The sequence below is a fragment of the Hylobates moloch genome, unplaced genomic scaffold, assembly GCF_009828535.3.
Source record: "Hylobates moloch isolate HMO894 unplaced genomic scaffold, HMol_V3 SCAFFOLD_20, whole genome shotgun sequence".
NCBI lineage: Eukaryota > Metazoa > Chordata > Mammalia > Primates > Hylobatidae > Hylobates > Hylobates moloch.
Genome location: NW_026652295.1, coordinates 1,522,726 through 1,548,986, shown reverse-complemented (window position 1 = coordinate 1,548,986; position 26,261 = coordinate 1,522,726). Strand labels below are relative to the sequence as shown.

Below are 26,261 nucleotides of genomic sequence, written 5' to 3'. Positions count from 1 at the left end.
ATTTGTTTTGGTACTAGTACCATGCTGTTTTGGGTACAGTGGCCTTGCAGTATAGTTTGAAGTCAGGTAGTGTGATGCCTCCAGCGTTGTTCTTTTTGCTGAGGATTCTCTTGGCAATATGGGCACTTTTTTGGTTCCATATGAAATTTAAAATAGTTTTTTCTAATTCTATGAAGAAAGTCAGTGACAGCTTGATGGGGATAGCATTGAATCTACAAATTACTTTGGGCAGTATGTCCATTTTCACGATATTGATTCTTCCTATCCATGATCATGGAAAGTTTTTCCATTTCTTTGTGTCCTCTCTTATTTCCTTGAGCAGTGGTTTATAGCTCTCCTTGAAGAGGTCCCTCACATCTCTTGTAAGTTGTATTCCTAGGTATTTTATTCTCTTTGTAGCAACTGTGAATGGGAGTTCACTCATGATTTGGCTGTTTGTCTATTATTGGTATATAGGAATGCTTGTGATTTTTGCACATTGATTTTGTATCCTGAGACTTTGCTGAAGTTGCTTATCAGCTTAAGGAGATTTTGGGCTGAGACAGTGGGGTTTTCTAAATATACAATCATGTCATCTGCAAACAGATAATTTGACTTACTCTCTTCGTGTTTGAATACTCTTGATTTCTTTCTCTTGCCTGATTGCCCTGGCCAGAACGTCCAACACTATGTTGAATAGAAGTGGTGAGAGAGGGCATCCTTGTCTTGTGCCAGTTTTCAAAGAGAATGCTTTTGCCCATTCAATATGATATTGGCTGTGGGTTTGTCATAAATGGCTGTTATTATTTTGTTATTATTTTGAGATACGTTCAATCAGTACCTAGTTTATTGAGAGTTTTTAGCATGAAGGGGTGTTGAGTTTTATTGAAGGCCGTTTCTGCATCTATTGAGGTAATCATGTGGGTTTTGTCATTGGTTCTGTTTATGTGATGGATTGCATTTATTGATTTGTGCATGTTGAACCAGCCTTGCATCCCAGGGATGAGCCGACTTGATCGTGGTGGATAAGCTTTTTGATGTGCTGCTGGATTTGGTTTGCCAGGATGTTATTGAGGATTTTCACATTGATGTTCATCAGGGATATTGGCCTAAAATTTTCTTTTTTTGTTGGGTCTCCACCAAGTTTTGGTATCAGAATAATGCTGGCCTCATAAAATGAGTTAGGGAGGATTCCCTCTTTTTCTATTGCTTGGAATAGTTTCAGAAGGAATGGGACCAGCTCCTCTTTGTACCTCTGGTAGCATTCGGCTGTGAATCCATCTGGTCCTGGACTTTGGTTGGTTGGTAGGCTATTACTGCCTCAATTTAAGAACTTGTTATTGGTCTATTCAGGGATTTGACTTCTTCCTGGTTTAGTCTTGGGAGGGTGTATGTGTCCAGGAATTTATCCATTTCTTCTGGAATTTCTAGCTTATTTGCATAGAGGTGTTTATAGTATTCTCTGATGGTAGTTTGTATTTCTGTGGGATCAGTGGTGATGTCCCCTTTATCATTTTATATTGTGTCTGTTTGATTCTTCTCTCTTTTCTTCTTTATTATTCTGGATAGTGGTCTACCTATTTTGTTGATCTTTTCCAAAAACCAACTCCTGTATTCATTGATTTTTTGAAGGGTTTTTTGTGTCTCTAATCTCCTCAGTTCTGCTCTAATGTTAGTTATTTCTTGTCTTCTGCTAGCTTTTGAATTTGTTTGCTCTTGCTTCTCTAGTTCTTTTAATTGTGATGTTACGGTGTTGATTTTAGATCTTTTATTTTAGATCTTTTCTGCATTCTTCTGTGAGAATTTAGTGCTATAAATTTCCCTCTAAACACTGCTTTAGCTGTGTCCCAGAGATTCTGGTAGGTTGTGTCTTTGTTCTTGTTGGTTTCAAATAACTTATTTAGTTCTGCCCTAATTTTGTTATTTACCCAGTAGTCATTCAGGAGCAGGTTGTTCAGTTTCCATATATTTGTGCGGTTTTGAGTGAGTTTCTTAATCCTGAGTTTTAATTTGATTACACTGTGGTCTGAGAGACTGTTTGTTATGATTTCCGTTCTTTTGCATTTGCTGAGGAGTGTTTACTTCCAATTATGTGGTCAGTTTTAGAATAAGTGGAATGTGATGCTGAGAAGAAATTACATTCTGTTGATTTGGGGTGGAGAGTTCTGTAGCTGTCTATTAAATCCGCTTGGTCTAGAGCTGAGTTCAAGTCCTCAATATCCTTGTAAATTTTCTGTCTCGATGATCTAATATTGACAGTAGGGTGTTAAAGTCTCCCACTATTATTGTGTGGGAGTCTAAGTCTCTTTGTAGGTCTCTAAGAACTTGCTTTATGAATCTGGGTGCTCCTGTATTGGGTGCATATATATTTAGGACAGTTCTTCTTGTTGCATTGATCCCTTTACCATTATGTAATGCCCTTCTTTCTCTTTTTTGATCTTTGTTTAAAATCTGTTTTATCAGAGACTAGGATTGCAACCTCTGCTTTTTTTTTCTTTTTTGCTTTCCATTTGCTTTGTAAATATTCCTCCATCCCTTTATTTTGAGCCTATGTGTGTCTTTGCACATGAGATGGGTCTCCTGAATACAGCACACCAATGGGTCTTGACTCTTTATCCAGTTTGCCAGTCTGTAAGTTTTAATTGGGGCATTAAGCCCATTTACATTTAAAGTTACTGTTGTTATGTGTAAATTTGATCCTGTCATTATGATGCTAGCTGGTTATTTTGGCCATTAGTTGATGAAGTTTCTTCGTAGTGTTGATGGTGTTTACAATTTGGCATGTTTTTGCAGTGGATGGTACTGGTTTTTCTTTTCCATATTTAGTGTTCCTTCAGGAGCTCTTGTAAGGCAGGCCAGGTGGTGACAAAATCTCTCAGCATTTGCTTGTCTGTAAAGGATTTCATTTCTCTTTTGCTTTTGAAGCTTACTTTGGCTGGATATGGAATTCTGAGTTGAAAATTCTTTTATTTAAGAATGTTGAATATTGGCCCCACTGTCTTCTGGGTTGTAGAGTTTCTGCCGAGAGATCTGCTGTTAGTCTGATGGGCTTCCCTTTGTGAGTAACCCGACCTTTCTCTCTGGCTGCCCTTAACATTCTTTCCTTCATTTCAACCTTGGTGAATCTGACGATTATGTGTCTTGGGATTGCTCTTCTTGAGGAGTATCTTTGCGGTGTTCTCTTTATTGCCTGAATTTGAATGTTCACCTGTCTTGCTAGACTGGGGAAGTTCTCCTGGGTAATATCCTGAAGAGTGTTTTCCAACTTGGTTCCATTCTCCCCGTCACTTTCAGGTACACCAGTCAAAGGTAGGTTTGGTCTTTTCACATAGTCCCATATTTCTTGAAGGCTTTGTTCGTTCCTTTTCATTCTTTTTTCTCTAATCTTGTCTTCACACGTTATTTCATTAAGTTGATCTTCAATCTCTGATATCCTTTCTTCCACTTGATTGATTTGGCTATTGATACTTGTGTATGCTTCACGAAGTTCTCATGCTGTGTTTTTCAGCTCCATCAGATCATTTATATTCTTCTCTAAACTGGTTATTCTAGTTAGCAATTCATCTAACATTTTCTCAAGGTTCTTAGCTTACTTGCATTGGTTAGAACATGCTCCTTTAGCTCAGAAGAGTTTGTTTTTACCCGCCTTCTGAAGCCTACTTCTGTCAATTCATCAAACTCATTCTCTGTCCAGTTTTGTTCCCTTGCTGGCAAGGAGTTGTGATCCTTTGGAGGAGAAGAGGCATTTTGGTTTTTGGAATTTTCAGCCTTTTTGCACTAGCTTTTCCTCATCTTCGTGGAGTTATCTACCTTTGATCTTTGATGTTTGTGACCTTCGGATGGAGTTTTTGTGTGGACGTTCTTTTTGTTGATGTTGATTCTATTTCTTTCTGTTAGTTTTCCTTCTAACAGTCAGGCCCAGCCAGGCACGGTGGCTCATGCCTGTAATCCCAGCACTTTGGGAGGCTGAGGCAGGTGGATCATGAAGTCAGGAGATCAAGACCATCTTGGCCAACATGGTGAAACCTCATCTCTACTAAAAATACAAAAATTAGCTGTGTGTGGTGGCGTGTGCCTGTAATCCCAACTACTCAGGAGGCTGAGGCAGGAGAATCACTTGAACTTGGGAGGCGGAGATTGCAGTGAGCCGAGATGACGCCATTGCACTCCAGCCTGGCAACAGAGCAACACTCCATCTCAAACAAACAAACAAATGAAAAAATAGGCTCCTCTGCTGCAGGTGTGCTGGAGTTTGCTGGAGGTCCACTCCAGACCCTGTTTTTTTCAGTATCACCAGCAGAGGCTGCAGAACAGCAAAGATTGCTGCCTGTTCCTTCCTCTGGGAGCTTCATTCCAGAGGGGCACCTGCCACATGCTAGCCGGAGCTCTCCTGTGTGAGGTGTCTGTCAACCCCTGCTAGGAGGTGTCTCCCAGTCAGGAGGCACGGGGGTCAGGGACCCACTTGAGGAGGCAGTCTGTCCCTTAGCAGAGCTCAAGTGTTGTGCTGGGAGATCCGCTGCTCTCTTCAGAGCTGGCAGGCAGGAACATTTAAGTCTGCTGAAGCTGCACCCACAGCCACCCCTTTCCCCAGGTGCTCTGTCCCAGGGAGATGGAATTTTTATCTATAAGCCCCTGACTGGGGTTGCTGCCTTTCTTTCAGAAATGCTCTGCCCAGAGAGGAGGAATCTAAGAAGCAGTCTGACCACAGCAGCTTTGCCAAGCTGCGGTGAGCTCCGCCCCATTCGAACTTCCTGATGGCTTTGTTTACACTGTGAGGGGAAAACCGCCTACTCAAGCCTCAGTAATGGCGATGCCCCTTCCCCCATCAAGCTCTGGCGTCCCAGGTCGACTTCATACTGCTGTGCTGGCAGCAGGAATTTCGAGCCAGTGGATCTTAGCTTCCTGGGCACCATGGGAGTGGGGTCCACTGAGCAAGACAACTTGGTTCCCTGGCTTCAGCCCTCTTTCCAGGGGAGTGAATGGTTCTTTCTCACTGGTGTTCCAGGCACCACTAGGATATGAAAAAAAAACTCCCGCGGCTAGCTCAGTGTCTGCCCAGTTTTGTGCTTGAAACCCAAGGCCCTGGTGGTATAGGCACCCAAAGGAATCTCCTGGTCTGTGGGTTGCAAAGACCATGGGAAAAGCGTAGTATCTGGGCCAGAATCCACCATTCCCCATGGCACAGTCCCTCAAGGCTTCCCTTGGCTAGGGGATGGAGTTCCCCAACCCCTTGCACTTCCCAGGTGAGGGAATGCCCCACCCTCCTTCAGCTCACCCTCCGTGGGCTGCACCCACTGTCTAACCAGTCCCAATGAGATGAGCCAGGTACCTCAGTTGGAAATGCAGAAATCACTTGCCTTCTGCGTTGACCTCACTGGCAGCTCCAGACTAGAGCTATTCCTATTTAGCCATCTTCAAGAAATACATTTTTAAATGACTAAATATAAGGACATTTTCATTCAACACTCCTTTTTTTGAAACCCTCTGAAATCAAGAAAAATAATAAAATAAAGCTAAGAGGAAACTTCTGCTTCATTATAACAGTGAAATTGGACACAACTTGAAATATGAGGTATTAGTAATTTGAGGCTGGGGGCTCACTCCTTTAGTCCCAGCCCTTTGGGAGGCCAAGGCAGGAAGATTTCTTGAGGCCAGGAACAATGTAGCCCATACATACATTTTTAGTATTTTTGTATACTAAAAATTAAAAACATTAGCCAAGTGTGGTGGTGCATGCCTGTAGTCCCAGCTACTTGGGAGGCTGAAGCTGGAGGATTACTTGAGTCCAGGAGTTCAAGGCTGCAGTGAGCTACGATCAGCCACGGCACTACGGTCTGGGTGACAGGGTAAGACCCTGTCTACAAAAAAAATGAAAAAGTATTTGAGACAGATACCATGAAATTTGAAGAAAATTTAGAGCAGATGTTAGGAACTATACACACAGGTTGTGAATTTTGCGCAAAATAACTTCAGTCCTAAAAAACCCATAAAATATTACCTATTAGAAGTGGAAAATATCCTCATAGATACCCACTTGTACACTACACAGTGGCGAGAAGGTGTTGCTGAAGGATAAGACAATTTCTCTTTTTTATGTTTAATTTTTTTTTTTTTTTTGAGATAAAGTCTCTGTCACCCATGCTGGAGTGCAGTGGCACGATCTCAGCTCACTGCCACCTCTGCCTCCAGGGTTCAAGCGATTTTTGTGCCTCAGCCTCCCAAGTGGCTGGGATTACAGGTGCCCCCGCCTCCACCAAGCCCAGCCAAGTTTTGTATTTTTTGTAGAGATGGGGTTTTGCCATGCTGGCCAGGCTGGTCTTAAACTCCTCACCTCAAGATATCCACCTGCCTCAGCCTCCCAAAGTGCTAAGATTGCAGGTGTGAGCCACCACACCCAGCCAGAAGTCAGTTTTATTGTCGCTGGCATAACCTAGCCAAGGAACACTGCAGATTGTGATCTGGGGTGAAGGCAAAGTGAAAGCAAACATCACCAGATAGCACTAGGGAAGCCCTACAATTCATGGGCTTCTTTCCACTTATCACACTCACCAGCAAAATCTTGAGAAATTGTGGCAGCCATGTCCTGGGGCAAAGCGTGCGATGAGGTTGGTAGAGGGCTTTCAGAGAAGCCTGAATTAAAGCTACAGGCTGTCCTCAGTGTACTTTCATGTTCCCCCTCCTAAGATTCTTCAGCGAACAGCCAGCCTTGTTCAAGTATAATAATAAGTAGAAAGGCACTACCCCAGAATCTATGCTTGAGTGTGAGTGGGGAAAGGATTGCAAGAAGAAGAAAAGGAACATAAGCAAAACAGATGCGTTGTGCATATCATAAGGGGTATCATTCAAAAAAATTAGCAGCTGGAGCTTGGGTAATTGTTCTCTGTAGAGTCAAAGAAATTACAGGCAACATATTTTTGTTAAGTTTGCTGAAAGCAAAGGTGGGCAAATCATAGTCCATGGGCCTTGTAACTGTTTTATTGGAACACAGTCATACCCATTTGATTCCATTTTGTCCATGGCTGTTTTGTGCTACAACAGCAGAGAAACAGAGACCATGTGGCTCACAAACCTAAAATACTTACTATCTGGCTCTATAAGAAAACAGTTGTCTGTCCCCTGGCTTAAATAAAGTCACAAAAAGATAAAAAGCAACCTGGTAGTAAACAGGAAAAGTATGGAAGAGAAAAAAACCCTTACGGCAATTGAAACCATATTACCAACAAAATATAAAATAAAGTTTACTAAAACAATCAGGTGAACAGGCTGGGGGAAATCATATAATTAATATGAAACAAAACCCAAAAATGATTAGCTCGGAGGTGATAGATGTAAAAGATGGAACAAAAGAGATATATGCATAATTGGTGTGCATGAAAAAGAAATGGAATAGAAGAGATAAGATATATTCAAAGGTAAATAGAAGAAATAAATATATAACTAGAATCTGCAAATTGAAAGAACAGATAATATCCTAGAAAACTGATTCAGAATGATTAACACAAGACTAGGAGCTGTTCGATTTTATATTGTTTCTAGGGAAGAGAAACATTAACCCCAACTTGGAGTTTTTAGCTGTGTATTCCTGGCTAGAGGTAAAAGATAAAGGGCAAAACAAATTTTGACATTGCCTCTTTCAGTACATATGGTGTTGATATAGAATGATATGTTAGCAAAGAAAGAAGCAAGAGGTATATGGCTTTCTGGGTTGTGTTCTTTTATTTTTGGTCCTTTTATTAATTTATTATCTTTTTTTTTTCTATTCAGTAACATCGTATCTTTAAAATGTCTAAAAGTCCCTTAATCTAAGGAATCCGTGTGACACAGTGTTTTTGCCCAGGAAGAAAATAGACATAGCCATAAGGCCAGACTTCAGTTTTACACTGTTTGTTTTTATTAGTATAGTTTTATTAATTAAAACTAACCCAAAGACCTAAGACCTACCTATGTGGATTCCACAAAGGATAAGGCCTGGCTGACCACAAAACTACTGGAGGTCCTGACTCAAACTAAATACCAGGCTGCCATCATGAAAACAGCTACCAAATAATGTTTAGAGATGAAATGCATATGAATGGGTACACACTGGGCATCCTTTCTCTGGAACTTTAATTTCCATTTGTTCAAATTTCCATGATTTTTATTAGAGTTATTTCATACATGTTCTCCCCTGAAATGCGTATACATACATAAGTGTGTGTGTGTGTGTGTGTGTGTGTGTGTGTAGTTTTAAGGTTTTTGTGACAGTAGCACGTAAAGCACAAAAGCACCAGGGTGAAAAAGTAACAGTCAAATAGACATAGTTAAACATAACCTTCATTAACAAATCTTGTTATTCATGGATGCCAGCTCAGTTAATAAGTGTTTGTGGCTTGGAGACTGAACTGGAGGTTAACGTCGAGGTGGAAGCAATTGTAGAATCCAGACTTTTAAGACAAACACACGTCCCACCACAGAAGGCGTGCACGGAATCAGGTGTAGTCAGTCGGCTGTGGTGATGCACTTTGAGTGTTTTCCTTCATTGGTCCAGCTCTGAACAGCCACCAGAGCTGGCAGCTTCCCAAGCAGGGGAGTGGCCCTTCCTGCGCCTCCCAAACCACTCCCGCATCCACCCCTCAAATTACCAAATGGGAGACTGTGAGAGAGGGGTATTTTTATTAGGCCGGGAGCAGTGGCTTACGCCTGTAATCTCAGCACTTTGGGAGGCCGAGACCAGCAGATCACAAGGTCAGGAGTTCAAGCCCAGCCTGACCAACATGGCGAAACCCCGTCTCTACTAAAAATACAAAAATTAGCCGGGTGTGGTGGCGCACAACTGTAATCCCAGCTACTTGGGAGGCCGAGGCAGGAGAATCGCTTGAACCTGGGAGGCGGAGATTGCAGTTAGCCGAGATTGTGCCACTGTACTCCAGCCTGGGCGACAGGGCAAGATTCTGTCTCAATCAATCAATCAATCAATCAATCAATAAAATTAAAGTTTTATTTTTACTTCCCCAAATTGGATTTGTAGAACAGATAGATTAATTATATAGTTACAGAGGAGTACATGTCCAAATTTAAGTAATATTTATACCCATCTTGACTTGGCCATCAAAAGTCAATGGTATGGAGTCAGATTTCCCTTAAACTTCATTTGCTTAAAAGCAAAATGCATGCAAGACATGATTTGAAAATGGCACTGTTTTTTTGGCAATTAAGGGACATTTTTATGTTAAAGAATCTGAAGCCCTGGCACATTCCTTAACTGATTTGCTTTCTTCTCTGTGAGATGGATTATAAAACAGGAGATTTTTTTCCTGTGCACTGGTAATCAGGTCAGGACTGAAAGTAAATAAGTGTTTGAGGAAGTGGACAAGTCAGTCACATCCTCAAAGGACACCAAAAGAATGCAGGAAGACTGTCTTTTTCCTCCTCCATTCCTTGAGAGACAAAGAGAGAAGACTGACCTCTAAAACATGTAACCTCAACACTGTTCCTCTAGTCAGAAGCCAAAGCTGGGTGGCGATTTGATCACAGAGTGTGGCCTGGCCGTGTCATGGGTCATGTGGTCCAGCATGTGAACAGGAAGGTGAGAACGGGTGAACTTTTGCCTCAGTTGTGCCATCCATCAGAGAATAAATGGAGCACATCAACGTGTGCAGCTGTATAAGGAGGCGGATGGCTGCGTCCTTCTCACACAGGGGCCTTTGTCTCCTGGACATGATCTAGCATTACGACGGGATGCACTCAGCCTCGGCTTTGTGGTGAATTACTAACCCATTATCACACCAGAACACAAGATCATTTATCTTCTAATCCAGAGTGTCACCTGTTCTTCATTTACCAGTCAATAACCATTAATTATGCTCAGTGGAAATTTAAACAAAGCCCTATCCCTCTGTTGAAACCAGTAAACTATTCAGTAATAACAAATAAATCTGGAGTTGTATATCCTTTCTCTTCTCATTCCCAGACTGGAGTCTGGTACAATATGAACTTCAGAGGAAATGCCTAGAAATTGATAGGTCAAAGGCCACAGATAGTCTGATGGAGAAGAAAAGAGCAGATTCTTGGCTCTTGCTCTAGTAAAAGGAGAGGCCCTGACTGATCCCCAGATTCCTGCCGGGAACAAAACAATCACCAGGGGACCCAGGCTGGTGTTTAAAGTGATCCACCATTAACCAACGGTCATATTTTCTCCTTACATTTTTAGCACGCCCTTGCCTTCTTTCACATGACTAAAAATAGGACTTTTTTGAGACCATTCTAACACAGCGGACTGTTTCTAAAGAAGTAAAATAAGCTGAGTGGTCCTGAAAGACCTATTTGAAATGTTATTTTTAGAATGGAAATTTGAGTCAAACACATTAAAGTGTATTTATTCCCTTACATCTAATCCCGCAGAAGAATGTTCAGATAGGAATTCTAGCCATAAGCGTAATTTAACTTTTCCTAAAAATTCTGAAGGTATTTTGGCAAAAGCCAAAATAAGTTTCTGTGTGTGTGTGTGTGCACATGTGCCTCTGTGTGTGTCCACGGGTACACTCCTGCGCCCACTTGGGTGAAGTGGGAGGCTCAGCTTAGTTGGGAAGGGGGCCAAAGGGCAGGCCCCATCCCAGTGAAGCCACCATACTGTGTGCAGTGGAATTCATTCCAATGGCTAGACTTGGGACCCTGGTCCGGGACCTAGAGAGAGGTCAGCATTCCCAGACAGATGAGGAGACAGGGCGTTCCAGGCCGCGGGAATTTCACTTGAAGGCACAGACCTACAAGGAGCAGCTGCTCACAAGGCGTCTGCTCGTGCACACAGGCCTTGGTGCCGCTTTCAAAAAGACACCTTGGGGAACTTCTTGACAAACGGTGCCGGGCCTGGGCTGCACTTCAGATCTCGTTGCTCTCCTCAGCCCCCAGGGTTTAACAGCGTTCAGGGAGCTACCAAGCCATTGTAGACTCCATCTGCTTGCGTGGACTATCCCAAAACAGTGAACAACTTGTACTTCATGCCTTTTAAAAGCTCATGCTTTATTAGTAGTAGTAGTAGTGGTAGTATAACATTTAAAAAGTGTTGTGGCTAAGTTCACCAACCATGATTTCTTAAGGCAAAATGAAATTGCAGGTATTCCATTAATGTGAACAAATATGTCTTCTCACCGAGACAATTTCATCTGTCAGTTACTTTAGAATATCACTGACTTGAAACTATTACCATTGTCCCAACCAGCATGCCACATCTCCAAGGCATGTAAAATCGCCCAAAATCTTGTCTTCCATACGATTTAAAACCATCTTGTAATAGACCAAAAATACAAAAACATACACAGGAAATGACTTCAGGTAAAAGATAAATTATTTTAAATTTTATTTTTTAGAAGGTTTCTACAAATTCAAATGAATAAAAAGGAAATTAAACTTTTTTGGTGGCATTTTCTAAGAGAAAATAGGCTGGCTCATTGAATTTAGCAACTTCTTGTTTTCGGCTTATCAAGGAACAACTTAGGGAGATGCAAACCAAAACAGTTTTGTTTAAATTTTGCTGGAACAAGAGTTCAATGCACATATCATTGGAGGCTGTGTTATAATTAAGTCCTTATTGTTTTTACCTATTTTATTTTGAGAAGCGGGTGGAAGTGATGAAAAAATAGAGATTGAATTTTTTTTTTTTTTTTTGCTTCAACCTTTTTTGAAGAGACATATTCCTGTTGGATTCCTGCTACACTTATTTTTTTTAAATCTGCATCTCCTATCTGTGTTAACACACCGGGGCCTGTTGTGGGGTCGGGGGAGGGGGGAGGGATAGCATTAGGAGATATACCTAATGCTACATGATGAGTTAATGGGTGCAGCACACCAACATGGCACATGTATACATATGTAACTAACCTGCATGTTGTGCACATGTACCCTAAAACTTAAGGTATAATAATAAAAAAAAAATCTTTGAGGTGCAATTGCAAGATACAGGAACTCCAGGCCTATCTGCTGTTGATAAAAGCTAACCACGGGGAGCCGGGCTGTGCTGGTGCCACCAGTCCGTGCCTTGGACATGCAGTGGCATTTTTGCCCCAGACTCCTGGCTCCTACTGAGAAAGTGAACCTGTCTAGACATCCATTTTGATGTGGAAGTTGAGCCCCTGGCCTTGAAATGCTGCCTTATGAACCCATTACCTCTGGCATAAATGCTTTCATTGCCTCTCAGACAGCTTTTTTATAATAGTAGTACTCTCCATTAATGATTCGCACTTATTTTGTTTTTTGACTAGTACCTTCTCAACTTTACTGTTCAAAAATTAAGTTCTACTTTTGAGGACAAATATCTGTCTTTAAGTGTTTTTTTTCCTTGCCTACTATCTATGATACGAAGAAAAATTAGACAGTGCTTTTAGAACTGCTGTTTTTGTGAATAATACTATAGAAAGGTTATTTGCCACAGACACTGCTTCACATCACGTTCCTCTGTGTTGTGGTCTGAGGACCTGCAGCAGGAGAATCACCTGGGATGTTAAGGATAGATATTCTGAGAGATGATCTCCCGGCCTCCGAGCCCACCGCTCTGCGGCTGCGGCCCTGGCATCCACACCGAGATGTTCCTCATATTATTCCGATGCTCAGTAAAAGCTGGGAACCATTGCTGTTATGGTTAGAATATGGTATGAAATTCATGCTCATGTGCCGGCTGTCCGTGTCCATATGTGATCATGTGCACTGGAAAACAACGTGTGGCCACTGAGTGTGACTTCAAAATGAACTTGCCTTTCTTTCCCTCTAGGCTATGTGGTTGATGTTGCAGAATGATGAACCAGAGGACTTCGTTATAGCTACTGGGGAGGTCCACAGTGTCCGGGAATTTGTCGAGAAGTCATTCTTGCACATTGGAAAAACCATTGTGTAAGTATACCTGAAAACTGACCACTTCTAGCTCCCTGGCAGGTCTGCACCTGAGCTTGCTGAAGCCTCAGTTCTCGCTGCCATCTTGCCTCTTCACTCCCCTGAAGAGCAATACAGAAAGTTTCAGTGTGGAGTTGGGCCTTTGCTCTGCTCTGCATCCAACCCTACTTGTGTTATTTGTCAAATGTTGGTCAGCATCTAAATCAAGTTTTTCCACATTTCTTTCATCTTTCTTTTAAAGATGTTTTTGGCCAGGCGCGGTGGTTCACACCTGTAATCCCAGCACTTTGGGAAGCTGAGACGGGAGGATCATGAGGTCAGGTGTTCAAGACGAGCCTGACCAACATGGTGAAACCCCATCTCTACTAAAACTACAAAAATCAGCCGGGCGTGGTGGTGCGCGCCTGTAATCCCAGCTACTCAGGAGGCTGAGGCAGGAGAATTGCTTGAACCTGGGTGGCGGAGATTGCAGTGAGCTGAGATCACGCCATTGCATTCCAGCCTGGGTGAAAGAGCAAGACTGTGTCTCAAAACAAACAAACAAACAAAAAAGATGTTATTATTTATTTTTAAATACGATTTTATTATTGTTTTTTAAGTTTTAAATGTTTTATCTCAATATAAGCACCTTCTTTTTTTTTTTTTTTTTTTTTTGGAGACAGAGTCTTGCTCTGTCGCTTAGGCTGGAGTGCAGTGGTGCAATCTTGGCTCACTGCAACCTCCGCCTCCTGGGTTCAAGCAATTCTCCTGCCTCAGCCTCCCAAGTAGCTGGGATTACAGGCATGTGCCACCATGCCCAGCTAATTTTTGTATTCTTAGTAGAGACAGGGTTTCAGCGTGTTGACCAGGCTAGTCTTGAACTCCTGACCTCAGGTGATCCGCCCTCCTCGACGTCCCAAAGTGCTGGGATTGCAAGCATGAACCACCATGCTTGGCCAAAAACATCTTAAAAGAAAGATGAAAGAAATGTAGAAAATTTTGGAAATTTGGAAAATTTTCCAAATTTCTTTCATCATGTTATGTGAAATAAGCCAGACACAGAATGACAAGTACTTAATGATATCACTCCTGTGAAATCTAAAGAAAGATGATAGAGAAGCAGAGAGTAGAACGGTGCTTACCAGAAGCTGAGGAAGGAAGGGGTGGAAAGAGGCTGGGGAGAGAATGGTAAATGGGTACAAGTAACAATAAGATAGGAGAAATAAGCTCTGGTCTTCTGTTGTACAATAGGGTGACTAAGGTTAACAATACCTATTATATATGTCAAAATAGCTAGAAGAGAGAATTTTTAATGTTGTCACCAGAAAGAAATATGTGCGTGAGCTGATAGATACACTAACTACCCTGAATGGATCATTATACAACATATACATGTGTCACAATTTCAAAATGTACCCCATAAATGTGTACAATTATAATGTGTCAATTAAAATTTTAAAAACAAAAATAAGAACATTCAGAAAAAGAGATAGTGCCCAATTATTTTGTGAACATTTTGTCTCAATATACTTCCAATTTTATGAAAAAATATTGACAATTCATGGCCAAAAGTTAAATAAATTTGTTTTGCATAAAAACTTTGTTCAGGAAACTAATGACATTAATTATAGAAAATTAAAAATGAGAAGGCAAAAATAAGATCTTTTTCAAATTTTACGTATAATATGGGGAGTTGGAAAATAGCATAAAGTTAAGAAGCAAGAAGATATAAAATAATCTTTGAAGTGTAATTTGGTTATGTTGATTCTTTTGGCCTTCTATTTTATTTTTTAAAGAAGATACCTCATTTTTCAAGAAAATTGGCCTTATTCTTTTGTGGACTTAAAAATGCATTGTTGGATTGATTATGCTTGGAATTGAGGTTTTTTTAATACCTTTCAAATATAAAATTTATGTTGCTTCTAAGTACCCCTCCTTTTTTTTTTTTTTGAGACAGAGTCTCTGTCGCCCAGGCTGGGGTGCAGTGGCACGATCTTGGCTCACTACAACCTCCACCTCCTGGGTTCCAGTGATTCTCCTGCCTCAGCCTCCCAAGTAGCTGGGATTACAGGCATGCACCACCACACCCATCTAATTTTTGTATTTTTAGTAGAGACGGGGTTTTGCTATATTGGCCAGGCTGGTCTCAAACTCCTGACCTCAAGTGATCCACCCACCTCGGCCTCCCAAAGTGCTGGGATTACAGGCATGAGCCACTGCACCCGGCCCAAAAATTTTAATTAAAATGTATAGTTTAGCAGAAATTAATATCTGCCACTCTCATTAATTACTTTTTTAATAACTCTCAAACATATTTTACCAAGTTTATATTGTATATGTGAATAAGACAGATTATACTTAAACAAGTTTAATGATAAAAATAAGATGTTAGCATAACATCTTATTCTTTAAAAAAATATGTGCACTTTTGTTTATGTTCTCTATAGGAATCGAATGTGACATTTTATTATTAGGAGTGTCCTGTTATGCTCCAAAAGTTGCGAAGGATGATACGCATGAATTATTTTTTAAATGTGTGAAGTATCTATGCTAATGAAGGCTTAAGCATAGTGAAAGTATTTAGTAATATATTAGGAAAGGGAGAAAAGTGAATGGATTTTTCCAGCAGTCAGAGTTCTTTTGTTTTTCAGGAACTGAAACTGAACTCAGAGTAGCCTTAGGTACCTGGTGCTCCTTCAGGGCCCTTCTTCTTCTTGGCTCCAGTGCCCCTGGGATGTCGCCTCCATCCCTCAGCTGCTCCCCGTGACAGAGGGCAGTCTAGACTGCCTTTCTGGGGACACAGCCTCACACAGTCAAAAGAGGAACAGAACCTTTGAGAACAATCCACTTAGAAAAATCCTGAGGAAGGACTGTGGCTGGCCCTGTGTGGGTCCTGCAGTTATCCCTAGACCTGTCGCTGTAGCCAGTGTGGGACTGGATCCCAGGCCTTGGCCTGTTTTCAGGGTGTGAGGATTCTGGGATGAGCAGCCCCACTGAAAGTACACTGTTTGAATGTGGGGGAGCAGGGTCTTCCCCTCTAGCAGGATGCTATTGCAGAAGAACAGCAGAATGTGCTCCAAGATAGAGACAGCCCATGCTCGCGGCGGCACGCAGGGAGTGGTTAGGGCGAGCCTGGAAGCATGCCAGGAGCCACGCCCCGACTCTGTTTAATTTCCAGGGCTGGGGCACTATTGCACTGAAAAGGAAACTGAGGCACAATGCAGTTCAGTGCTCTTCCCAGGTCACACAGCCAGTAAGTAGCAGAGCCAGGGTCTGAAATGAGAATTTTGCGACCCAAGACGCCCCTCTTTTCTTTATGTGCACTTTTTATCCTTCCTGTTCATATGCTGTCAAAAAAAACTTTGTGATAGGATATTTGCAGTGAACACAGACCTAGGTCTTCATGACTGTGGGCATCGTCTCATTCCCAGGTTATCCTCAGTGCTCTCAACAGCTGAGGGTGCTCTGTAAATAATTAAGCACAAGCGGATATCCCAAAAGCCAGCTTATCCAGAAAGTCCTCCCAGAAACGCCCACTGTCACCCTGATTTCCACAGATTTCATGGTTAGCATTATTCCCTTTCACATGGTGGGGACAGCTTGAGGGAAGCCACCATGCTTCCTCCCTAGAGGCCTGTTGGAGCTGTCCAGCTGAGGATGAGGAGGATCTGCATTCAGCCGAGAACATGGAGAGGGAGAGGAGCGACTGATTTGAGCCTGAGAATCAGCGGGATTTGGTGAACAGCCAGATGTAGAGGGTGAAGGACAGCCTGGCTCTCTAGTCTCGTTAGCGTTGCCATTAACTAAGCTAGAAAGCTTTCTGCTTGCTCAGATTCCACCTGTTGTGCTTTGTGTGCTCGCCTCATGTTACATGAGGCTACACCGTGTCAGACACACCAGTCAGCATCTGGAACACTCTCACTTTGCTCTTCTAAGATCTGCTGTCTCTTCCCATTTTTGTTATCGTTTTTAAAATTTATCCGTTGTAATGTTCTCCGAAAAGGCTTGACACGTGTTGCCATCTGTATATGTAGAATCCACACAGATATTTCCTCTTGAAGTCTTTGACACCACTTGAGTAATTTGAATAATTTTTGTTTTGCATTTATTAGAAAATAGCACATTAATTTGAGTTTGGGTTAGTAGAAGATATTCGGGGAAGCAGATCAGTACCACATGCAGTCCTGATAAAATGTAAGGTAACGTTTTAAATTCTTACAGTCATTTGTACTGAGAAAGGCAGCCTTATGGCAACTGCTTTCTTTCGATAGCATCTGTGTGTGTGTGTCTGTGTGTGTGTGTGCGTGTATGTGTATGTGTGTGTGTATGTGTGTATGTGTATCTGTGTGCATGGGTGTGTGGTGTGTGTGTGTGTATGTGTGTGTGGTGTGTGTGTGTGTATGTATGTGTATGTGTGTCTGTGTATGTGTGTGGTGTGTATGTGTGGGTGTGTGTGTGGTGTGTATGTGTATGTGTGTGGTGTGTGTGTATGTGTGTGTTTGTGGTGTGTGTGTGGTGTGTGTATGTGTGTTTGTGTGTGTGTATGTGTATCTGTGTGTATGTGTGTGTTTGTGGTGTATGTGTATCTGTGTGTGGTGTGTGTATGTGTGTGTGGTGTGTGTATGTGTGTGTATGTATGTGTGTGTGTGTGTGTATCTGTGTGGTGTATGTGTGTGGTGTGTATGTGTGTGTATGCATGTGTGTGTGTATCTGTGTGGGTATGAGTGTGTATCTGTGTGTGTGGTGTGTGTGATGTGTGTATGTGTGGTATGTGTTTTGTGTATGGTGTGTGTGTATGTGTGTGTGGTGTGTGTGTGTATGTGTGTATCTGTGTATGTGTGTTGTGTGTGTTTGTGGTGTGTGTATGTGTGTATGTATGTGTATATGTGTGTGTATGTATGTGTGGTGTGTGTGTGTGTGTATGTGTGTATCTGTGTATGTGTGTGGTGTGTATGTGTGTGGTGTGTGTGTGGTGTGTATGTGTATGTGTGTGGTGTGTGTGTATGTGTGTGTTTGTGGTGTGTGTGTGGTGTGTGTATGTGTGTTTGTGGTGTGGTGTGTGTGTGTATCTGTGTGTGTGTGGTGTGTGTGACATTGTTGTGGTTTTTTAGTGTGTGTTTTTCTTTGATCAATTCCATAATATGTAGGTGAAAAGGAAACCTTTTCTCACCCAAACAGGCAAATACTTGTCTTGACTAATTTTCTGTCATAAATCTTGTTAAATTTTGAGAAGAGGGTTGTAAGAGTACCCTACAACCAGGTGAGAATCAACATCTGCTGCTTGTTGTCGTTGTGGGGGGTGGGTAACGTTTCAGATATGGAAATGGTTGTTGTAGTCTGTGGTACTGAATTTACATTTTCAGTGAAAGTAACAAGGCCAACATTGTTATACATCAGAAAAGAAACCCATTTCTAAAATCCTCCTGGCAGAGGTAACAAGCTGTTTTGTGCTCACGCACCTTGCTCCCTTCATTTGACACTGTTTCCTGATGGATGGGATTTCTGGACCCTGGGTCCTGCGCTGAAGCCTCTGGAGGCTGATCTTGAAGACAGCTCCTGAGAAGGAAGGCCTGGCAGCAGGTTCCAGGGGGTGGGTCCTGTGGCCAGTGTAGCTACTGTAATGCATTCCTCGGGAATTTGCAGAGCTTGGGACTGTCAGCCTCACTGTGGGAGAGCACATCCCTCCACTCAGTCAGTTGTTGGTGATGAACAGAACTCTCATGTGATGAGCCGTACTTCTAAGGGTTCTATGTAGGGGCAAAGTCAGGAGAAGGAAACTCACTGCAGCTCTGTATCATTCCCTAACCTTCCACTGTGCTGTGTTTAGACCAGCCACCTTTGATCCCTGAGATGGATTTAACTCCCATCTCAGCAGCTTGCCGAAGCTTCTTTTGATGTCCGTGCTATGATCAGGTTGAGTAAAATCTGTGACACTGAGTGATGGAAACATAACTCACCTTCATCCATCGTCACTCAGAATCCCCATCAGAGCTAGAAAACGCAGTCATGCTGAGAAAACCTGCGTAGAGTACCATGAGAACGTTCTGGAGAGACTCTAAAGGGGCTCACGCCTTCAAGAGTATTCACATGATATTTAGTCATCAGAAAGAGGTAGGACTTTTCATATACGCTTCAAGTTACCATTTAAATGAGGTCTCCTTCTCTTTTTCCTCTGTCTCTCTTCCTCTCTGTCTCTCTACCTCCCTCCTGGAAATCTGAATCCTACTATCATTTATATTTCTGAACTTCTAAGATGCTTAGATTTTTAACCCTTAAAAAACAAAATACTACAACATAAGGTGATGTTGTAGTTCCTTTGTTGGAGCCACAGACTTTTGAATTACTGGCACCTGCAAGATCTAATTTGAGCCCTGATGTCATGCTGGGATGTGGGTCTGAGGCAACCCTCATTTCATTTCATAGGCAGTTGATGCAATTCACTAGGTCGCGGACCCGTTTTCATTCTTAACTAAGGGTCTGTCAGATCCTCAAAATAACTGCTGCCTTCGTAAGTACCTAAACAGCTGGCACAGTACCTCACACCTCTTAGATGCTCTATAAATGTGTTATTTGCTCATCTAATTTCCTCTCAATGCCAAACTAATCAAAGAGAATTGAAAGGGATTTCCTCGCCCTGGAGAAATATAGACTCTAATTGGATGTCAATTAATAAGAACACATTATTTACAAATATCTATGCAAATATGAAGACACTGTGCAAATTTATTTTATCAATACTGAAGTAATAGCCTCATAATCATGATTGGAGTTATGTCTGCAGAAAGTTAGATGTAAGCTGGCCCTTATCCAGATAGGGAGATACGGATGATAGGAAGGAGGAAGACATTCCAGGCGGGTGGGATGGCATGAGAAAAGGCATGGAGGCAGGAGCTAGTGCATTGTGTGTGGGCGCTGGGTGAGCTGATGAACGAGGGTGGACCATCCTGGCCACACTGGGCTCGTCAAATGCCTGCTCCTACAGTTCCGTCTGCTTCTCCTGGCCGCTTCCCACTCATTCTTCAGGTCTTAGCTTAGGCATCCTCCCTCTGACCAACACCCTCCCTCCACCTAGTCTGTGCTAGGTGCCTACCTCTGGCTCTGACAGCACCCTGGCTCTCTGCCATCATTCCCTCACTGGCGGCCGTAGACTGCAGGCTCCTTAAGGACAGAGACATGTCTAGCTTCCACATACCCGTGTCCTTAGCAACTGGCTTAGCTTACTGGCTGGCACCTAGTGGGTGCTTGGTGAAGATTTGTGGGGGTGGGAGGAAGGAGATGGATAGACACAGTTGTGTATGTGAAAGAAGTACAGATGCAGATAGCTCAGAACAGTGGCAGCGGCTCTGGGGGTACTTGGGCACTGGTCGTTTTGGCACTGCCTACTTACTGTGGCCCTGCAGGAAGCCTCCGTAAGTTTTGCTTTCCCCCATACAGCAAAAGCTCCATCCTTATCCACTGGGGGTGGCTGATATGCCCCAGTTGGGTAAATATAAATGAAGCAGGCAGCTAGAGCACATTTAATGAGCTGTGCGAGGTAGCGTGGACACGCTGAGGCTCGTTGAAATGCTAGCTCTGCGTCAGAAGATCCGTTCGCTGTCATTTTCACAGCCGAGGAGAGCCATCTCTGGTCTTGTCTTTTTGTTATCATTATTATTATTTGATCTCTTCAGCTACCCTCAGTAGGCACCACCTCACAAGGCTTTTTCCGTTGAATTCATCTTCCTAGCCTGGCTCCCTAGGGATGAAGCATAAGAAAAGACTGTTTGAGAGGAGAGCCTCGCTGTTAAGTAATTTCTCAGTCCTACTGCTAAAAAGAAGAGAGCAAGGGAAGTATTGACCAGCTGACCACTCTTACTGAAATTAATGTGTGAGGAAGCCTCCCCACAAAAATGGCCATGCCCTTTTGAGAGGGTACCACACCTTTTCGGCTCAGACCATGTGAAACAGGTGTTATCTGGGCCCAGGGTGGGGCAGCCCAGAAGCCTGGCTTGGCAGTCTTGGCTCCAGCACCCCTTCCCCATGTGCCATCTGTAAATTGTTCAGCCCTGTGAATTTGTGTTCCTCCATTTATGCACTGCAGATGATGCTACTTGCCTGCCTCTTGGCGTATGAATTCAGCAAGTAACAGTCATAAGGGCCCCACGATAGAGAAATCACAGAATAGATGTAGGCGCTAATCTTGAGAAGTGCCTTCTACATGAGCAGCTGTATAATGGATTTAAATTGCACATATTTTGTTGTAGATGGTTATTCCTTAACTACAACGTAACAGCTGGGCTTAATACTGCCAGAAGCCCCTTACTTAGAATAATTATCATAAATAAAATTGAAGAATTCTAGGCATGGATGGAGGCTAACCGGCCTCCATTTCAGTAGCAATGCAAGAGGCCATACACAGCTGAGGTTCTCATAGATCCAGGGCTCACTGTTTACACTGGTGCTGTATTTTAAATGTTAAGAGTGGCTCTGTGATTAAAACAGTGGTTCCCAAGCATAAAAATGGCACCTGCCCTCGTTTCCCCTGTCCCACTAGCAGGTCGCCCTGATGCCCATTGGAAGACTGCCTCCTCCTGGCCTATGGCCTCAGCCCTTCTGCCTGCTCAAGAGGCCCAGGCTGTGGCTCAGCCTCCCCACTCAGCCCTGGCCCCCTCTTTTTTTGTTTTGTTTTGTTTTGTTTTGCTTTGTTTTGTTTTGTTTTTAAGACAGAGTCTCACTCTGTCACCCTGGCTAGAGTGCAGTAGCACGATCTCAGCTCACTGCAACCTCTGCCTCCCAGGTTCAAGCGATCCTCCCGCCTCTGCCTCCCAAGTAGTTGGGACAACAGGTGCACACCACCATGCCCAGCTAATTTTTGTGTTTAGAGACCTAACATGGTTTCACCATGTTGCCCCGGCTGGTCTCAAGCTCTTGGCCTCAAGTGATCCACCTGCCTTGGCTTCCCAAAGTACTGGGATTACAGGCGTGAGCCACTGCATCTGGCCTCTGGCCCCCCTTGGAGGCTCCCTCTCATCTTTTACAGATGCCCCTTCAGGATCGGGGTCCCTCCAGTCACTGCCTGGCCTCTCTCTCCCCCTGTTCTGCCAAAAGGCATCAAGGAGCCACCTCCACACACAGCCTCCCCTCATCCCTTCAGCTCCCAACACCCTATGCAGGTAGCTTTCTCTGATGTGCCTAGGGCCCTGCTTGAGTCCCTGCATCCTCCTGACATCTGTCCATCATCACAGTTTGGCAGTGCTCACCGCCCTCCTCCCTGGGCTGCTGAGGTCGCGTACTTCACCTTGGCCTGCCTCTTCCCAGGGTTGCCTGCTCCATCTTCTCTGCAGCTGCCATCTGCCCACCCTGTTAGTGGCTTCTGTGGTGATGCGGGATCTGGAATGTTGATGGCGCCAAAGATGTCATCCCCTCCCCATCCAGAGGCAGGGTGACAGGGGAGTCCTGTAAGGAAGTGCTGGGTCTGTAGCGGAGCTGGTGCAACAGAATACCCATCCCTGGGGCAGAGCTCAGGCTGGGGTGTGCTGAGGCCTGTCTTCTTCCTTCCAGTCTCGCTTTCTCTGCAACGTAGAGGGGCCTGCGGGGGGTTAGTCACTCACACTCTGCTACTTGCAAAGCTCACATTTATAATTCTGTTTTCACTTCTTTATTAGATGTTTTTGTCCAGTTACCCCAGCACCCTAGTCCTCAAATTGTTCTACAGGAGTTCTCACAAACCCCTGCTGTCTCCTACCCTCTGCTTCCCCCCTGCCCATTTCCCTGGTTCCCTGGCTAGGCCCATCTGCTGGGGAATGTTCTGTGCTCTGCTGTTTGCGGTGCTCTGTGGGCCCTTTCTGACATACAGAAATGTTTGTTGCTCTGCTGTGGTACACTGTCTTATTTAAAGATAATTACTTGTTTCTGGAAATTCTATTGTACTGTGTTACAATTATTTTGGCATTTATCTCCATGTTTCCAAATAACATGTCGTTGTTGATTTTTCCCCTCTAGGCCTTATCTGTTGGCCGCCTCTTATTCAAAGCAAGAGTTTTGCTCTCTCTTTCTCCCCTTGACCCATCCCTCCATTCTCTTAATACTCAATTGTTATATTTTAATTTTGAAGTCAAGTCAATATTTAGTGTTACATTACCATGACAGATGAATGCTATGCATTCCAGTAAACCACATTTATTTTATCTTTTTTTATTTTTATTTATTTATTTATTGAGACGGAGCCTCGCTCTGTCACCAGGCTAGAGTGCAGTGGTATGATCTGGGCTCACTGCAGCCTCCGCCTCCCGGGTTCAAGTGATTCTTCTGCCTCAGCCTCCCGAGTAGCTGGAACTACAGGCGCCCGCCACCACGCCTGGCTCATTTTTTGTATTTTTAGTAGAGACAGGGTTTCACCATGTTGGCCAGGATGGTCTTGAACTCCCGACCTTGTGATCCACACGCCTCGGCCTCCCAAAGTGCTGGGATTACAGGCGTGAGCCACCATGCCCGGCCTATTTTATCTTCTATGTACAATTGTCATTTGTTTACTGTAGAGCTAACAGATGCCTTCTTTCTCTGTTCTATTCATTTTCTATGTACTTATCACTAACTTTACCCCATACTCTGCTCCAGCTGTGCAAATCACCTCTCCAGGCTCTCAAACTCCGGTTGGGCTGTCAGTCACATCTTCCTGAGGCAGGCCTAGAGCCTCTGACCTGACGCCGTGTGGACTGGCCAGAAGGTCAAACCCTGCTGTGTCACTTCATGCTCCTCTGTGGGGCTCTCTTAGCTGCTATCCTGCACTGAGCCCTTATTTCCTGACATCTTATTCAAGACTACTTGGTTTGGTAAAGCAAAATCGTAATTAGTTTCCTGAGAAGGATGCATGGGAAACAAATACTTTGTGACAAAATATACCTGAAAATATCTTCAGTCCAATCTCAAAATTAATAATGTTGCTGGTATATATTTCTAGATTGGAAATAATTTTCCTTCAGAACTTTGAAGGTGTTACTCCATTGCCTATTAATTTGCAGTATCACCATGGGAAACCAAGAGCCATTCTGACTCCCAGTCCCATCTGTCCCCTCTGGAAAGTGCTTCAGACCTTCTCTTGGTCCCAGTGGTGTGGAGCTTGATGTGAGGTGGGTCTAGACCCATTCATTATTGGGGGACACCCTTTCGGTGTGGAAATGCATGTGCCTCTCTGCTTTGATCAATATTCTTGATTTATTTTGAGAGAGTTGTTTGCTCTGCTCCATTTTTTCTGTACTCTCTTTCTGGAAATCCTGCTATACCGACTGCCCTGAGGCACTCTAATGTTCTTATCTTCCTTCTTCTGATTTTTCATATCTACACCTTTTTGCTCTACTTTCTGGGAGATTTCCTTAACTGTATGTTTAAAATCTTCTCTTGGATTATGAATTTCTATGTTTTGTTTTCAACTTCTAAAATCCTGTGTTTCATATTGTTTCTTTTTATGTAGTATCCTGTTCTTGTTTGTTTGATATCTTTCCTGATCTCTCTGTCTGAGGATATCAAAGGTAGTATATGTGGGGATTTTCTTGTTTGTCTTATTTTGTTTCTAATTCTCCTCCCCCTGCTTGTTCTATTTCCCCCAAGTTGCTTTTTTTTCAGTTTGTTTGTTTTGATTTCTATTTTTCATAAATGTGATTTTCCTTATATATTTCCTGTCTCGTAATAGTTGGTTTTCTGCTTCTTTAAAAGTGGGGGGCCTAAAAAGCTACTTGTGAGTTTTGAGAGCATAGTTGGCGCTTGTGGCTATTTTATTGTAAGAGGAATTGACAGGGCCTTTTAGTTGGAGAATCTCTGATGCCCAGAGGAGCCTCCCCAGTGTCCTCATTGGAAGGAAATAGGCCTGACTGCCAGCCCACAGAGAGCTGGATGATGGGTCTCAGGATTCGCCATGCATACGATCACCTAATTTCCTCTGTCTTCAGCATGGTGACCCACTATTCACTGAGCCTATAGCCTTCAGTCCAGCCACCTTCTACCTCAGGGAAGGTGAGGCAGTGAGTGGCCAAGCAGTGTGGAATCGGGGAGGGAATCAGGCCCCAGACTGCTGCCTACGGAGATTTGCAATCAGGCCTCACTTCCTGAGCATTTGGGAACTTCTGCAAGTGTAAATTGGGGCCATTCTCAGCTCTCCCACTGTTGGTTTAGAAGACTTTTCTAGGACTTCTGCTAAGTCCTTTAACACTCATCCATCTGCTTTCCAGCTTCCAGAATTTGGTTTCTCACATCTCTTTCCTGCCCTCTTAGCTCATGTGAGTTTATTCCTTTTTTGAAAGGGGTCTGCGGAAGGAGCAAAAGTGTGTGAAAACCACCGTCTTCATCCAGAAGCTAATGCTTCCTCCAGGCCTGCCTTATGGCACTGACTACATTTTAGCTCCTGCAACTTCCTACTTCCATACCCTAATTAAATAGCCTTTCTTCAGAATAATCCCTGAGCGCTTTTATGATATTTGGGTCACTACGAGGAGTGTGTTGCCCCCGCCCCACTTAGGTCTAATAGTCCCCAAACTTGACTCATGCTCACTGCAAGGAGTGTGTTTTTCCGCCCCCCCGCTCCCCCCCCCCACCGACTTAGGTCTCATAGCCCCAAACTTGACTCATGTGGCTGACTTTGCTTTTGTTGTTCCTTCAAAGGAATGCCAAGTTGAGTAGATTTTCATAGCGCTTTATCTTGCCTTACTGTCCTTGATTCTGTTATTCTTCAGTGCTTTCTATTGCTATTTAACGCTTATTAGGAGCCAACAATTTATTTTAAAAATTGAATTATACAGGATCCCTGCTTGGTGAGCTGTTGATCTAAATTAGTGGGTAGTAATTCTTGTTAATTAACCGAATCCTCTCCTCTCTGTCAAGCCACCGTCATTTCATTAACAGTGCAGCCCTGCTTTGAGTCATAACATCACTTGTTAGGACATGTTAGCTGTTACCTTTTACTTGTTAATACAAATGTTTCATGTATTGTTGTAACTGAATGTTTTTTGGCACTTGGCCGAAACTTTTGCTTACTGCCCTCATTCAGACCTGGTGCAAATTAGAAAGTGGTTTTTGCCAACTCAATTCAGCTTTGAGCCGTTTCCTGATTATATTTGCTTATTCAGTGTAGCTATATCAATTGTACAGGGCAATGCCATTCCCTTAGAGACTGTTTTGACCGTAGACAGCTTTTGCAAGATGGAAGTTCAGCAGACAGCGTTCAGACAGTGCCAAGAAAGTCGTGCAAGGGAGCTGGTGCCTGTTGAGCGCCAAAGTAGCACCAGACCCAGGTCTGACTTTCAGGCTGTATTTAATAAACCCCTCAGAGAGGGAGTGTTTCTCCTTCAGCCTTTTCCCATTTCAGCTAGTGTTACAAATCCCAAATGTGAGTCTATGACCAGCAAAGCAATCAAAGAGAATCAGTAGTACACTAAAATTCAAGCAGTCTACCCATGCAGGCCACTGCTATA

General features: G+C 43.3%; 1 protein-coding gene across 3 annotated transcripts in view; it reads left to right on the top strand.

Moving 5' to 3' along the window:
- The window catches only part of GMDS (GDP-mannose 4,6-dehydratase), a 693,428-nt gene that overhangs the window by 501,801 nt on the left and 165,366 nt on the right, over positions 1–26,261 (top strand). For all 3 annotated transcript variants that reach the window (XM_032141461.2, XM_032141459.2, XM_058432184.1), the window contains exon 8: positions 12,722–12,840. In XM_032141461.2, coding sequence (XP_031997352.1) covers positions 12,722–12,840 — 119 coding nt within the window. The remainder of the gene's footprint in view (positions 1–12,721; positions 12,841–26,261) is intronic.